Below are 15,996 nucleotides of genomic sequence, written 5' to 3' on the forward strand. Positions count from 1 at the left end.
GTTGTTTTTTTTAGTACACTTTAATTTGTTTGCGAATTTTGTTAGGTAGGTAAAGCGTGACAAGCAACATCAATTACAATGATGATACCGTACATTAAAGATATTAATTAATTTGTATAAATAGGAAGTCTAAAAACTTCATCAATTTTAAACGTTGTTCAAACAAAAGTTCTATCGTTTGAGGAGTACAATAAACGCTTTAATTATTTGCTCGTGTTACAGGCCCCATCCGATATTGTATGATTCAAGTCTTATAACTTAAACATGAACCACTTCCAGGTATCCGGTTCAGCTGAAATTTGGAGTACTTCCTTAATTCTAATGACAATGCAATAATATGCTAACATGTAGCTGATCTAATGATGCAGTTGGAAAGTAGCAAACTCCTCGAATGAAAAACATAAACATGTAAGCGATCTTGACCCGAAGACCTTGTATTTACTACACGTGCGCGCGGGTTCAACGCGGGATAGTATGAAAATTCGATAGGGTGTGACTTTTAGCGTCACATAAAACCAACCAAGAAAAAGAGAACAAAACCACCCGGATTAGATTTTACAAAATATTTTAAAACTAAAAAACCAATGTGAGTTCCTATAATAACTGAGCTGGCAATAGACAATTAAGCGCGAAACAAGTTTAATAGGGGTCAGTTCCCCGCACAATGCCGCGATACGTCGCAATAGGTGGTGGCCGTCTTCAGCTGTGGTTCCGGTTCCTGAGCACGGGTACCTACCTTCCGGAATGGAGAGAAGCATGCGCATATTGCGCATCCAGGTTGGTGGGTTCCCGTTTCAATGTTCTGTTTCCGAGACCGCAAACAGGAATATTCGAATTGCGCAGCAGCATGCGCCCCGGGATTGGAAAGGGCCAAATTTAATTCCAGACCAGACCAGATCCCTAAGATGTTAGACATTTTAGGAAAATTCCGAAAATGTTGAGTGACTGCGACATCCGGCCTACAAAGGAAGAAATATTAAACGGTCCCTAAGCATGCATTAATTAGGCACTGGACCTCCCAACATCTTAGTTTAGGTACTAACATACAAATTTAAGTATATATTTGTAACTAACAAAAAATGGATTGTGTCGTCTGAAATAAATGTTTCTTTTTTTATGTTCACGGATGTGGCAGTCACGGAGAAAAATAGTAATGTAGAATATACAATAAATTAACATACTTAATAATTACAAGCAACTAAATTTATTATAACTACAACTCTTACCCGATCTGGGGACACGTAACAAACGGTTACAGCTTACGGTTTAATTTTTAATGGTTAATGGTCAATTGCATAATAGGGATGTGTGCAGTACCTACACATGCATGACGTTACACACACAGGCTATTCCATCTAGGCAATTAATGTACCTATCATTGACATCAATTATTAACTTAAACCAACCGCATACAATAGATATATTTTCGAAACCACCAATCTAACCAATTCTGATCCGATTTAGTATTTGTCCGAAGCTGCGGGCGGTAAGCTTTTGGAACTGTTTGCGATTTTTCCAAAAGTATTCACCCATACCTGAAACGGAATTTTGGAAAAAAATTAGCAATTATAAAAAAATAATACCATACCAGCATTCAAAATAGGAGTGTAATACATTAAGTCTGAAAGGACGACATTTATTTCTGATATGACCACATAATCAAAGGGTAGTTAGTTTACGCTGTATGAACTCACCTTCATAGGTTTTACAAAAGAATTGACGAATTTAATTCCATGGCAAATAATTCAGCAAGCAATGCAATGTATCACTACTTTGTTTTAACTCAAAACGTCGCATCGTCACGAATCGAATCACTCAAAACTCACAAGCGGTATTGAACCTTTAAGTCTAAGGAGAGACTTTAGAGGAGTAGGTACAATAGGCTATGCTCTGAAGAATTTTTTGACATCATGCCAACGGCCGCTTTCTATCACCGCACCGCTCGCCGTCGGCAGGGTGCTCATTCCCACACCCTAGAACCTAAATGGTCGCTTACTGTGCGGTTTAAGAGAAATTTCCTCCCGCGGACGCTTCGGCCGTGGAGTGAGCTCCCTGCCGAGGTTTTCCTGAGGGGCTACAGTATGGGGTTCTTAAAAGAAAGTGTACAGGTTTTAGGCTACGGTGACTGCTTACCATCAGGCGGATCGTATGCTTGTGTGCAACCGACGTGATAAAAAAAGTGACCATGATATACGAAACACATTACCGCCCGAAAAAATAATTATGCTCTGGTAGTTAAGACAGCGATTGTTATATATAGCACAGACGTGCAAGTGTTATTTACGCAACATAATTTCATAGAAGTTTGACGTTTAAAATATCATTGAACTATGTATAAGGTCTGTGCGGAAAGAGAAGAGTCGTGGAATGTATTGAACCTCATACATTCTACGACTCTTCTCTTTCCGCACAGAAGGCCTACCGCGAACCACGTTCGACGTGTTGCCTCCCTGTCACACTTACGTACGAATTTACAAGAGCGACAGAGAGGCAACACGTCGAACGTGGTTCGCGGTACGCCCTCAGACTCTATCAACGTCCAGTACCCAAAACACAAGCCTTATACAGTACACACAGTAGGGCATAGTCGATTTGTGTAAGATTGTCTCATAATATTTACTAATATATTTTATTTTTAATTAGCGCGTTTGTGTTCGGCTCCAGTAGAGAGCGTTCATCAGCGCGTTTCGCGGAGCGTGCAGTGTGGCGTCAAGCTTCCAATAGATTTGAGCAGCGTACGTTAAGTACCTATATGTGTAAACATGGGCGCCGCGCCACACGGTCTACTTAAGCGTCTACTGAACTTGCCTAATAAAAGGGCAGTGACGAGCCCAATAACGAGGAGGATGAGCGCAGAACGCACGTCGGTGGCGCGCGCGGAGGCGAAGCCGGGTGGCGGAGCGCAGCGCGGCATGCCCGGCACCAGCGCCGCCTGCAACCGCGCCATCGCTCCACCGCTCCGCAACAACAGCAAACTAAATCATCAAGAAGAGTTTCTGCTATAAAGCTCAGTAGCTTCATATAGATATAGAGTCAGACCAAGATAAGATGGCAGCCATTTTGACAGCCCACACAGTCAAACTTCTATGAAATTATGACGTTTACTTAACACTTGCACAGACTGGGCTATCAAAATCGCTGCCAACTTAGCGTGGTCGTGGTAGCTTACTCTAGTCGTGTAGTCGTCGTTCTTGTCAAACACAATATCTTTTTCGAGGCATACACAACAACTGTATCTTTTTTTTATACCCGAATGTTACGGATAATGGAGCCTTATATTTGTTTGGAATTACAGTAGTTGACTTAAAGTAGGTACTTACGATTCTTCTTCTTCTTCTTTTAAAATATGGCTTCCATCAAATCTATGATGATTTTGCCAATGTCAAGTTATGTTGTAAGTTTTAAGTGTGCTCGTAGAGCATGACGTTGTTCGGTAGTTGCTTTTAGTAAAGAGATAGCTGGACTTTACTAAAAGCCACGATGGATTGCCGGGTGTTGATTAAAATATGGTTAAACGCGTTTCAAGATTAGTTTTTCATTAGCTGCACACTTCTACGATAGTTCACTGCATAATAAGCTATCAATATTACACTTTAAACTACATGAATGAGCAAAACACAAAAAAATATTCTAGAGACGTGTTCGCCATCTTGAATCTCAACGACAACCCCCTTACGATTCTTACGAAGGAGCGGGATATTGACGTTTTTAAAGTCAACATAACACCTATAAGACAGATTATGTATATCTAAGGACGAGCCTTACGGGCACTACGAATGGTGCTAGTTCAGCGGTGTCACTCACGACACGATTTCGAGAAAATGAACTTGTAATGTCGTAAAAAGACATAACATAATAGAAAAGACGAAAAGTATTTATTTAGAATTTTATCTCTCAGACAGTTAAAATTGTTTTTATTGAAAGTTTGTATTAATCCCCTAAATTAGTGAAAAAAGGGTTTAAAATTTGCATCGGGAGCGAACATTTGTTCGCAGATAGGGACTTGAAATTTCTTCGGATAGACTAATCTCATGTGTTGTATAATTATTAACAAATCATTAACCGTCCCTACGTAGACCCCTTACGACCTGGATGTCCGTCATAAACAACGACCTTAAGAAAGCTCAAACAAATGTCTCGACGACCCAGAACAGATACGCCTGGCGAAGAATGACGAGGAGAGCCCAAATGACATGGGAAAAGGCTAGGCAAAGAAGAAGAACCGTCCCTACGTCTATCTTTTGCTGCATAATGATCTATGCTCCTGTAAAATATATAAACCAACATAGAAATCCACGCGTATGAAGTCGCGGGCAACGGCTAGTAAATAAATAAGCAAAACCTGCCCCAAATCAATTTTCAGGTCCGAAGTTTAATCACCAATGTACTTATTTAATTTTCTAGAACAGGGGTTCCCAATCTTTTTCAACAAGCGGCGCAGTTACAAGTTTAGTATTTTGCAACGGCGCCCTTGTAAATTTAAAATCACGGTCGAAAAAGAGTGACACGACGCTATATTATTTACCGATGCGAGCGCTCAAATAGGTACCCGCGAATATTTGTGGTTTCGGATAATGATAGAACTCACGGCGCCCCTCTTTACTTTCTACGGCGTACCAGGGCGCCGCGGCGCACACTTTGGGAACCCCTGTTCTAGAACATTTTAAGGCAAGGGTAAATTGGCATATCGTCAACTAAAATGGCAAACCTCTTAAATCCCCTAACATGAGATAAGAGGTCTGCAAGTTTAGGTATTGTTGGCTAAAGTAGCAAATCCCTAATGTCTTTGAAATGGCGCTACTAGGTTTGCGAGTTTAGCTGACAATATGCGATATGATCTTTCAGAAAGACAGTCATATCTAACATATCATGATTTATAGATGTGGGGTGCTTGCTATCCTTTATATGTCTCTTCACGCTATCAACAGTTCGTCACTCAATATCCCCGAAAACGTTATTGAAGAGGCGGTTTTAGTTTGACGTTGATGGAGAGATCAGTACAACGAAGCCATTATCGAGTCGCTCAGTCGAGTGTTGAGTGGATACAGCAGGATGATTTCTAAAAGGTTTTTCGATACCTAGCTTTCTAGGTAAACCAATAAGAGATGAACTTTGATATCACGTAGTTGTTAAGAATCTCAGGAGTTCAATATATGTATAAAAAAATATTGTAAACATGTCATTATAAAAATATGTAATGAAAACACTAAAATATGTATATTAAGATATACCACCGTGACACGTCAGAACATAAATATTATAAATGAATAATAAAATAACATACTAAACAAACACAGTATATTGTCACAACAACATAAGTCTTCTAGTTACGAAAAGGCTCCATCCTAGCACGTGCTAATGCAATCTAGTAAAGACCGTAATAAACTAATAACAATAATAACTAATAAGTTGATACTAACACAACACAAGAAACAACAACAGCTAAAAAAATAATTATTATAAAAAAAAATAACCCGACTGCACACTAAAAAAGAGGAAAAGAAGCTCCACAAGAATATTGTTGTGCGGGGACCAACAGAGGGTTACTTATAGTCATTTTGGTTGTTGTGACTGCAATACTTACCATCAACAACAATATTCTTGTGGGGCTTGTTTTCCTCTTTTTTAGTGTGCAGTCGGGTTTTTTGTTTTTTTTTTTTTTTTTTTTATCTTCTTTATATCTTTTTAGTTACCACCAAAAAAATCCTATCATCCTATGGCACTCCCGTGATCAAGACGAATCTAACGATACCTCATACATCAAAATCCATCAAGCCGTTTAGGCTACAGGAGGCCACAAAGAAACAGACATACATACATACATACTCCTCCTCCTCCCTTTGGCAGTCGGGTAAAAAAGAAAGAACAATTCTGTTCAATTCTGTTGTAAGGAACAGCTAAAATTCACGCATCAGGCCAGCGAATTCGTAGGGGAGCCTCCATTCCACTATGTACAGTCGCCATCAGATATATCGGAGCAGCCCAGGTACTCACAAATATCTGAATACGCCTCTATTGTCAAGGTGCTAGAGTGCGTGTTCAGATGTTTTTGAGCACTTCCGCCGCTCCAATTTATTTGATGGCGACTGTACTTAACTGTCTGTAAGTACACACAATGTTATATATATTAACTTTTCTAAAAGCAGACCTCTAGTGGATCTCTTCAAAGTTCTTGTTCGGGACACTGGAAAAGACAAAGTTTTGTCATTTGGCTAGTATAGCGTATCACAAACTTGCAATACTGAGATCGCACATTCTTGTTAGATCGATTCTGACGACTTGACAAGCGTAGGGCGAGCGAAGAGGCAGCGGGAACTCGAGGTGGGCCCGCGTGGATGGTACCAGCAGCTTACGCACTTCGCTTAATATCTTGTACATATTAGCTACCTAACGAGCGTAGTGCGAGCGAAGAGGCAGCGGGAACGTGAGGTGGGTTCACTTGGACGGAAGGTACCAGCAACTCGCGCACTTCGCTTAATGACCTGGACATATCAGCTACCTCACGAGCGTAGGGCGAACGAGGAGCCAGCGGGAACGCGAGGTGGGCCCGCGTGGATGGTACCAGCAACTGGCGCACTTTACTTAATGACCTGTAACATATTAGCTACCTGACGAGCGTAGGGCGCGCGTAGGGCGAGCGAAGAGGCAGCGGGAACGCGAGGTGTGCTCGCGTGGATGGTACCGCTAGCTCACGCAGAGCGCAGCGCCCTCGCGCCTGGCTCAACGACCTGTGTAGGTACATAACAGACTAGAAACAATCTAGACTAGTATTTTTTATAAAAAAAAAATTGTATGACTATATTTTGTGAAAGTTTTAGTATTAAATTTGATCTATGAATTATATTCATTAGTATTATATATGGAATAATATTTACAACATCAATAAATTGCTCTGATAATTAGATTAAGATAATTATATGTAATACTGTCTTACTATTCATAAGTGATTGTTGCTAGGCCTACATGAATAAAGTATATTTGAATTGAATTGAATTGAATTGAATTAACATCAAATTCCTCAATCAGCGGTTATAAAAAATAAATCAATTAATCTCAAATGTATTTACATCAGGCCTCAGTTAGATTTAGCACCAGTTACCCAGTTTTAATATGTACAACAAACTTCTTCAACTTTGCCTACCATGCTAAACATTGCCTGGCTTGAAAACAGTGAGTCGATGTACATTGCTTCGTAGATTATGTGCGGTGTCACTATGTTTTTACGTTTAAATTTATGTCACGTTCGCTGCGGCAGTGTAGAATCCAAACTTACTGCTAGTGTTTTACGAGTCATACTCGTATTATAATTCCCGTATGAAGAAAGACAAATATGCGATACGACCCACATTTTCCCGTACCATGTCCTAACTTTAAAGTTCCTTACAGACCTGGAATAACTATTATTACCGGGTCCTTCCCATGAGCCCTAGGAGGGAGTGAAAAGGCACGATCGCCTGTCATGTTCGCGCCACCACGTGCCGGTCTGGCCAGGGGAGGTGGAAGTCACTCCGGACCACGGACACTCACTTCGGCATCGCGCTTGATAGGGATCGGTCGATAACTCGATACTCATTCGTTCGTATCTTAGTGTTAGACTTAGGACATCTAATGAAGACCTAACTTTGTAACTTTTAATCGCTTAAAACAAATTTATTGATTGATTTCGTATGTTTTACTATTCTGATTCCTAAAACTATATAATCGATTTGAAATCAAAATCATTCTGATCTATTGATCATCTTGTGTATACAGTATGTATATACCAGTGTTGGGCAAAAAAGAGTTGGATTACAGATTAACGATTATGATTACAAAATGTAGTTTTAACTACAAATTAAAATTACTAGGAAAAAGTAGTTGAGCCTTTGATTAACGTTTTATTACATTTTGTATTTAGTAGTCAAATTAATAACTACATTTTGTAATTGTCATCTGTAATTACTTTATGCGATTACAATTTACTTTTAACCAAAAAAATATTTTCGAACTTCTTTGAATCCCAAATCAGGTTAAAAAACGAATGAATTTTAAGTTGATATTAACATACCAAGATTGACTTTTGAGAAGAGTTTTTATAATTGGAACAGAGTTTGCATTTATTTTGTTTCATATCATTTTAAAACAAAAGAAACTAAACCTTATTCCCTACACTATTGATTTCAAATTCAAATAGCAATTTTTGTATGGTGGGCCGCAGGTGGTTCTTACTTTTGTTTACTTAAGAGAGAGTACTAAATTTGCTCATTTTTGCCTATTAAGAAATAATTGAGTAATTTTGATTGTAAATTAAAGTAATTTCGATTACAAACTACCCAGTAATCTTAATTACAAGTAATTTTAACTACATGTAATCTAATTTGTAGTTAAAATTACACAAATAATTGATTACGCCCAACACTGGTATATAGAATTATACCTACAGCTGCCGTCGCCCGTGGACCTGTATAAAATTCCAAACAATATAGGCATTTTTTAAACCCTAAATATTACCGGAATATACTTCCCTTGCCGCACAGGATCTATCGTGATCGTCGTGCCTGTAAGTACGTAATCAAAACTAAATTTTGATTTTCGATTTTCGCGGTAGACCCTCAGATTATAAATTTCAATTTGTCTGTTGACAATCGTGAGAAAGAGTTTTCTCAACTTAAGTTCAAGTTCGTGAGACAAGGCAAGGTTGCCTGGAAGATGATTTTCTTTAACCTGTGTCTAAGGTGTGCTAATAATAGTTATTTGTACAACAAGAGAGCAAAGTTTGATATTTCTTCGAGTGCTTGTTTTGAGTCCCGTGCAAGCGAAAGATTCTATAATAGATTCACGAGCGTAGCGAGTGAATCTAATTTAGAATCTTGAGCGCAGTAAGGGACTCAAAAGCGCACGAGATGTAAATAACTTTGATCTCGTGTAGTACACAAAATTTTTCACGTCAGTCAGCCATCAAAAAATACAACCTGAAAAAATATAATCCAGACGGACGGATCACTATTTCACTCATGTTTTCTGAAGGTATTCTAACAATTAACTTTAATTACCGCAATAAAACAAAACGAAAGAAATTTCAATAAAATAATACGAAAATAATGAATTAACGAACATCAATTGACAGTTCAATCGACAATTTTTTTTTGTAAAAAAAACTTTGTAGGATCCGGTCCGAAATGCGGATACTACTATTTGTCAACTATAGTAGAGATCGTTAAAAGTAGTTAAGTAGAATTATTTACTACGTAACAATTGCGTAAATTTGTATAAGTTCATTGTTTTGATTGTATAATAAATTACGTAAAATATGGTGTTTTTATTAAATTTTAAACTTTTATTTCATTAATTAATTATTACGAATGAAGACTCGTAGGGTGTTTTGGAACGATGCGGTCTGACTTATTTCGGGGGTCTATTATAAACCGTCAATATACCGTTGAATTACGTATGCACTTTTTTTGTCTCTTTCTTTTTGCTAATGACGTGAAAGGGATAAAGACAATAGAATCCAAATATTTCGAACTTGTATTAGGCCCCGCACGTTGAAATGACATTCGAATCTAAAGGTCACTTGAATGTTATTTTGTCTCACTCGGTGAGCAAAATGCGATTTTGCTCACTGTTTTTAAGCAGCAAATTACCCTTTTTCGAGCTGCTGACGTGAAAAAAGTATTATCTACCTATCTATCTATATGATCAATCGGATTTTTTAAGACATGTGTGACCAAAGCAACGGAATTCAGGGCTAAACGCAAAAATCGAAGTTCTTCAATTGCAGGAATATTTCTTCGTCACTTTAATTACGTCTTAATAAGAGTAAAAGAGTAAGGTCCCCGTAATTTGCAAATTTCGGTTTTCGCGGTTGGCCCCTTGATTATAAATTAATATTATCAATTCAGACTCTGATTCAGAATAAAGTACCTGCGCCTTGTAAGGCCCATTTTTTGCATTACTTAAATAAATCAAAAAATATTTCTGAAATCAAACTTTATCGAAATATTCTTTATTTATTTGCGAATAAACTCAACATAAAAATTAAAATTAAATCTCTTAAAGAAAATAATCATTTTTAAAAACCTCGAATGTGAGCTTTTTAAAAACAAAGGCACTTATCATGGTCCAATTTTAAGAAAGTAATTTCTTGACGCGATCGAAACAAAAATTATCTTTATGCATTAAAATTAACGTATTAAATGCGTTTCTTAGGTAATCAGTCTCTCATAATATACTTTTGGTCATAATTAGACGGTGGGCCATCTTGGGCTTAGCAAAACTTAATCTATCAAAAAAACAAGTAAAAACTTTATAAAACATGAAAAAAACATTTTCCTCTGCTTTTTCTAACATTTGTTTAAAGTTAAACAACGAATAACCTTACAAGTTGCAAACTTTTTTCAAAAACAATTTTATCAGGCCTTATTTAGGAGTATAGAAAAACATTAGTGAAATAGGAATAAAAATAACTAACTAACTTAGGTATTTATACCTGTCCTAAGTAATTACACGCAACTAACAGAAATCCAAAATCTTGTAGGCCATTTTAGCTGCATTCTGGTCATGAGAAATCTTCTACATCGTTCTTAGCCCAACATATTCTTCGGGCTATCTTGGGGGCCCGCGTGGTGGGCCTTTATAGGCACTTCTCTCGGCGGCGGAGAATTATTACTATAAAATGAAAATAAACAAAAAATATAAACAACGCTTTCCTTCACAAGATTGTCCTTGAATCTTGGAAACTTTGTATCAAAAAGGAATACTAAAACTGTTCGTTTTTTAAAGAAACACTAAAAAGTATGTGAGTAGTTTGTAACCTCACGTTATAAATAGTAAGCCAACAGTAAGCTATTTGCGACGTGACTGACAAAGTGTCAACCGCTACAAATATGGCGACATCTACCATTTGACGTGAACTTGCAATTATGTGTATGGCACCAAAGAGCATATAATCACTACGTTCTTGTATGGCACGAACTGAATAAGTATGGGCGCGAAATTTAAAATCATTCGAACGGTTGTAAGTAAAACAGTTTTGAAAGCGGGCCATTTTAGAAACTGGGCCATCTTTGGCGAAGGTACATTATGTAAAGCCAGCCTAAGTTTGTAAATTAAATGGCTGCGATCTCAGCAATGCTTCAATATCCAATGAGGGCAGGATTTAATGTCGATGACGATAAAATGTTTACATTCCATTTTATGTCTACGATATGTTGCCAGTTTCATATATAGGCGCTCCTGTTATGTTACGATTACGACCTACCTACATGAAAGTATGTAAAGAATAATTTACGATATAACAGAATATTTTAAAAGTATTTACATGTTTACATCTTATGACGATACGAAATGCGAGGTAGGTAGTCGACGAATTTATGAATAGGGAATGGATTTTTGGTTTTCTGTTTCTTCTTGTATATTTTTCACTTCTTAGGCAAATAGGTAGGACCACTAAAGAAGAAAACGCCTTGAAGATGCACTTCGAATCAAGAAACGTTATTGGATGTTTCTTTGTTCGAAATTTCAAAGCGCCAGTGAATAATCTTTCTCCCTTATTACGAGTATATCCCTGAACTACTAATTTAAGCCCTGTCTTTGTTTGTAATATGAGTTTTTCTTTAGTAGTGCACAATAAAGAATTTTATTATTATTATTATTCCCTTTAGTTATTATTATTATTCCCTTTATTTATTTTTGGTCTTAGGCTAGGTCATTTATAATATGAATATAAAAGTAAAATATAAAAACACTTACAAAACAATACAAAATATATATAAACACATTATAAAAAACCTAACCTAGGATGCCGCCAGCAGCGGGGCAGGGCCCAAGCTGCCGGTGGTCAGGGCCGCAAAGAGAGGAACCGGCGGACTATCCGCGCCGTGTCCAAGATCACCGCCTTCTGCATCTGACCCTTGATCCAACCACCTAGCGAGAGTCTCTCAAGGTGTTGGTCGAGACTCTTCGCTATGAGACCATTCGCTGAAACGACTATCGGGACAATGATCGTCGAATCAACATCCCACATGGCGGTTATCTCGTGAGCCAAGTCTAGGTACTTACTGGACTTGTCCTTTTCGGCTTTCACGAGATTCTCATCATGGGGGATGGTGATGTCGACGAGCACGGCCCGGCGTTGCGATCGATCTATTATCACGATGTCAGGCTTATTGGCTACAATAGTCCTGTCAGTGATAATAGATCGATCCCAATAGAGCGTGGCACGACCATTTTCGAGAACTGGCGCAGGTGAGTACTTGTAGTACGGTACTTCGCGGTCCACAAGGCCGTATAGAAGAGCAAGTTGCTGGTGAATAATCCTGGCTACGAGATTATGTTTGTGCAAGTACTCGCCGTTAGCAAGATGAGAACAACCGGAAATTATATGCCTGAGTGACTCTCCGGGACGGCGGCATGCCCGACAAATATCGACCGTACCGTCCTTCAGGATATATTTCCGATAGTTGTTCGTCATCATCACTTCGTCCGCAATTGCACAGGCAAAACCCTCGGTTTCTCCGAAGAGGTCCCCGAATCGTAACCAGTTCACCGACGCGAGCAGGTCCACGTCGGGTCCCGTGAGGGCCTTGTAGAACCGCCCGTGTAGCACCTTACTCTCCCATGCCGCCTTGCGATCCGCAGTACTTAGTACCACAGGTTTGCGCCAGTTCTCGTTTGCCAAGGAGAGCGGCGTGAGGTTCCTGTCTACTGCCACCACATCACGATGCATCCCACACTCGTTGTTAAGGAAATAATTCCTGAGATTGCACACCTCGCGGTTGTGGAGATCTTTGGCGTTTAGGAAGCCGCGACCTCCACACTTCCGTGGGATATACAATCTCATAACTGACGAGCGTGGGTGTAGCATACGGTGTGTGGTTAGCAGTAGTCGGACCCTCCGATCCAGGGCGTCCAGCTCGGTCTGAGTCCACCTTAGTATGCCAAAGGAGTATGTGAGTAGGGGCATTACCCAGGCGTTGAAGGCGCGCACTTTTTTGCCGCCTGACAAAAGACTGTTAAGGACTTTTGTGAGCCGACTGAAAAAGCGCTCCTTCACCGACTGTCTAATACCCTCGTCCTCAATACCCAACGACTGTGTCATACCAAGGTATTTGTAGGTTTCTGATTCAGAGATAGATCTGAAAGACATTGTCTCAGAAAGTTGTAAATTTGTTGAATTTACAACCTTCCCCCGCTGTACATGCATAACCGCACATTTATCGACACCAAATTCCATGTTGATGGCACTACTGAAGACTTCGGTGGTTTTCAGTAGCTCCAACAAGTCTTGGCTATTTGGTGCAAATAATTTGAGGTCATCCATGTACAGAAGGTGAGAAATGACTTCACCCTCTCTCCGAAGCCGGCAACCTAGTCCCGTATCCTTCAGCAGAGTGCTGAGGGGATTCAGAGCTAGGCAGAACCACAGGGGACTCAGACTATCACCCTGGAATATTCCTCGCTCAATCCTTATAAAATCCTGCGGGCCAGAGCGGTCATCCCCGCCACCTGGTTGCCGAAGGACTGTGGTCCACTGCCTCATACACGCGCTTAGGAAGGCTCTTAAAGCTGTATCAACTTTATACAGCTCTAAGACCCTCCCCAGCCATGAGTGAGGCACCGAATCATAGGCCTTCTTGTAGTCAATCCAAGCGGCAGAGAGGGCCCCCTTATTCCGCCGGATTTGTTGGCAAATGGTCATGTCTATGAGGAGGAGCTCTTTAGTACCACGGGACCCAACCCTACATCCATTTTGAGCGGAGGCCAAAATGTTGTTAGCGACAATGTGCGCGTTTATTTTCGATCTCAAAATGGATGTAAGGAGCTTGTAGAGTGTAGGCAAGCACGTGATGGGTCTGTAGTTCTTTGCTTCCGTGGTACTACCGGACTTATAGAGCAGGAAGGTGACACCAGTTGTTAAGGAAGGTGGGAAATAAGTTATTATTATTATTATTATATCCCTTAGAGTAGGTATAAATTTGTTTTACAGGCGCGATCGTGGGATCTTAAGGTAGATGTGATATTGTTATACCTGTAGTCTTTATCTTAATGTATTTAATAGAATGTAAACAAACCACAATTTGGTATATAATTGGGCAAGAAATTTCTTCAAGTCAATTAATTTAGCTCAATGTGCCAAAACTTACAGAAATATTACTACAATATACCTATATTTGACTCAACGTAACAACGAAGCTGCTATAATAATGCTATTTTGTTAATAGGAATATAACAGGATTATTTGATTAATCAATAGTGATTTATTTTTGTAATATTTGCTATTACATTACTTCGCCCTAGTAAAGAACCTAAAACGAGATCGAATATTTAGCCATTTGAGGCTAGACTAAAACATTACACTATTAAATTAAATAGGTCAGAAGATCCAGGCAGTTTTCCATTTGGTTGGTTAACCGTTAAATATTTCAAGTGGCCAAAATCTAAAAACACGTTGTTTACATTTATTTAACTACCTAAAGGTACAGACTATGACAGGCTCCTTACACTGCTATAACTATAACAAAGCATGTGACTCGGCATAGGGACCCGGGCCGTTCTAGCGGAGTTAACAAAGCATGTGACTCGGCTTAAGGACCCGGGCCGTTCTAGCGGAGTTAACAAAGCATGTGACTCGGCTTAAGGACCCGGGCCGTTCTAGCGGAGTCATCCTTAATTCAGTGGAATTCGTAACGGCATTCCGGTAAACGCAAATACAAGGTGTAACAAAAATGGTGGGGATCCGCTCAAGGGCATGTTCGGTATCGTGTTTTGATTAGGAAAAATTAAAAAAAAAATATTTTTGAATCGCAAAATTTTTTTTCTCTACGGGACAGATCGTTCAAGTCAACCAACCCTCAATACAAATTCCAAAAAAAAATCACGTCAAACAATTTTTTTTCTACTCTTTCCTAATGAACATGATACCGGATATGCCTTTAAACAGATCCCCAATATTTTTGTAGTCTGTATTTAAACTTAAAAGAACACAAATATGTGTTTCGGAAATATTTAGTAGGTACAGTGCGGTTGTAGTTTGTGGTTGAGATAGATATTTTGTTTTTTCATGCTTGTTTTCAAGCTTCATACGATTGGGCGACGTGTTTCGTTTTTATGTAGACTCATTTTGTTTGTGAATTTAGAAAAAATCGATTAAGGCAACTAAGACCGGTTTAAGTCTGCCTATGACAAACAAGTGCGAGTCGGACTCGCCCATGAAGGGTTCCGTACCATTTATGACGTATTAAAAAAACTACTCACTAGATCTCGTTCAAACCAATTTTCGGTGAAAGTTTGCATGGCAATGTATATCATATATTTTTATAGATTTTTCATTCTGTCATTTTAGAAGTTATGGGGGGGGAGGACACACCTTTTACCACTTTGAAAGTGTCTCTCGCGCAAACTATTCAGTTTAAAAAAAATGATATTAGAAACCTCAATATCATTTTTAAAGACCTATCCATAGATACCCCACACGTATGGGTTTGATGAAAATGTTTTTTTGAGTTTCAGTTCTAAGTATGGGGAACCCCCAAAATTTATCGTTTTTTTTCTATTTTTGTGTAAACATCTTAATGCGGTTCATAGAATACATCTACTTACCAAGTTTGAACAGTGTAGCTCTTATAGTTTCGGAAAAAAGTGGCTGTGACATAATCGGGCAGACAGACGGACATGACGAATCTATAAGGGTTCCGTTTTTTGCCATTTGGCTACGGAACCCTAAAAACTACTACCCAGATAACCTGTATTGTATAACGACGCCCCACGAACCTAGCCGCCGCCATACCCATACGTATTGTCACACTGCATCGTTTTGTAAGGAAATTTAACGTTTTTACAAATTGTCTTAAATACAATATTGTTTTGTTTGTGTGACAAGGAAGTCATTGAGGTAACAACCATACCTAATTATGTTTGATGGCTTTTTGTATTGCATAGATCGTGTATATCACGCAGACGCGTGCATTGACTCGTATTGTCATGTCATTAAAGGTTACATTTGACAAATCGACTCAG

General features: G+C 39.0%; 1 protein-coding gene across 1 annotated transcript in view; it reads right to left on the reverse strand.

The window, feature by feature from the left end:
- Nucleotides 1–1,188: 1,188 nt before the first annotated feature.
- The window catches only part of LOC133534851 (uncharacterized), a 34,751-nt gene continuing 19,943 nt past the window's right edge, over nt 1,189–15,996 (reverse strand). The window contains exons 9-10 of the mRNA XM_061874146.1: nt 6,609–6,728; nt 1,189–2,975 (exon numbers count right to left, since the gene is read on the reverse strand). Coding sequence (XP_061730130.1) covers nt 2,741–2,975; nt 6,609–6,728 — 355 coding nt within the window. The 3' untranslated portion in view covers nt 1,189–2,740. The remainder of the gene's footprint in view (nt 2,976–6,608; nt 6,729–15,996) is intronic.

This window comes from Cydia pomonella, chromosome 2 (genome assembly GCF_033807575.1).
Source record: "Cydia pomonella isolate Wapato2018A chromosome 2, ilCydPomo1, whole genome shotgun sequence".
Classification (NCBI taxonomy): Eukaryota; Metazoa; Arthropoda; class Insecta; order Lepidoptera; family Tortricidae; genus Cydia; species Cydia pomonella.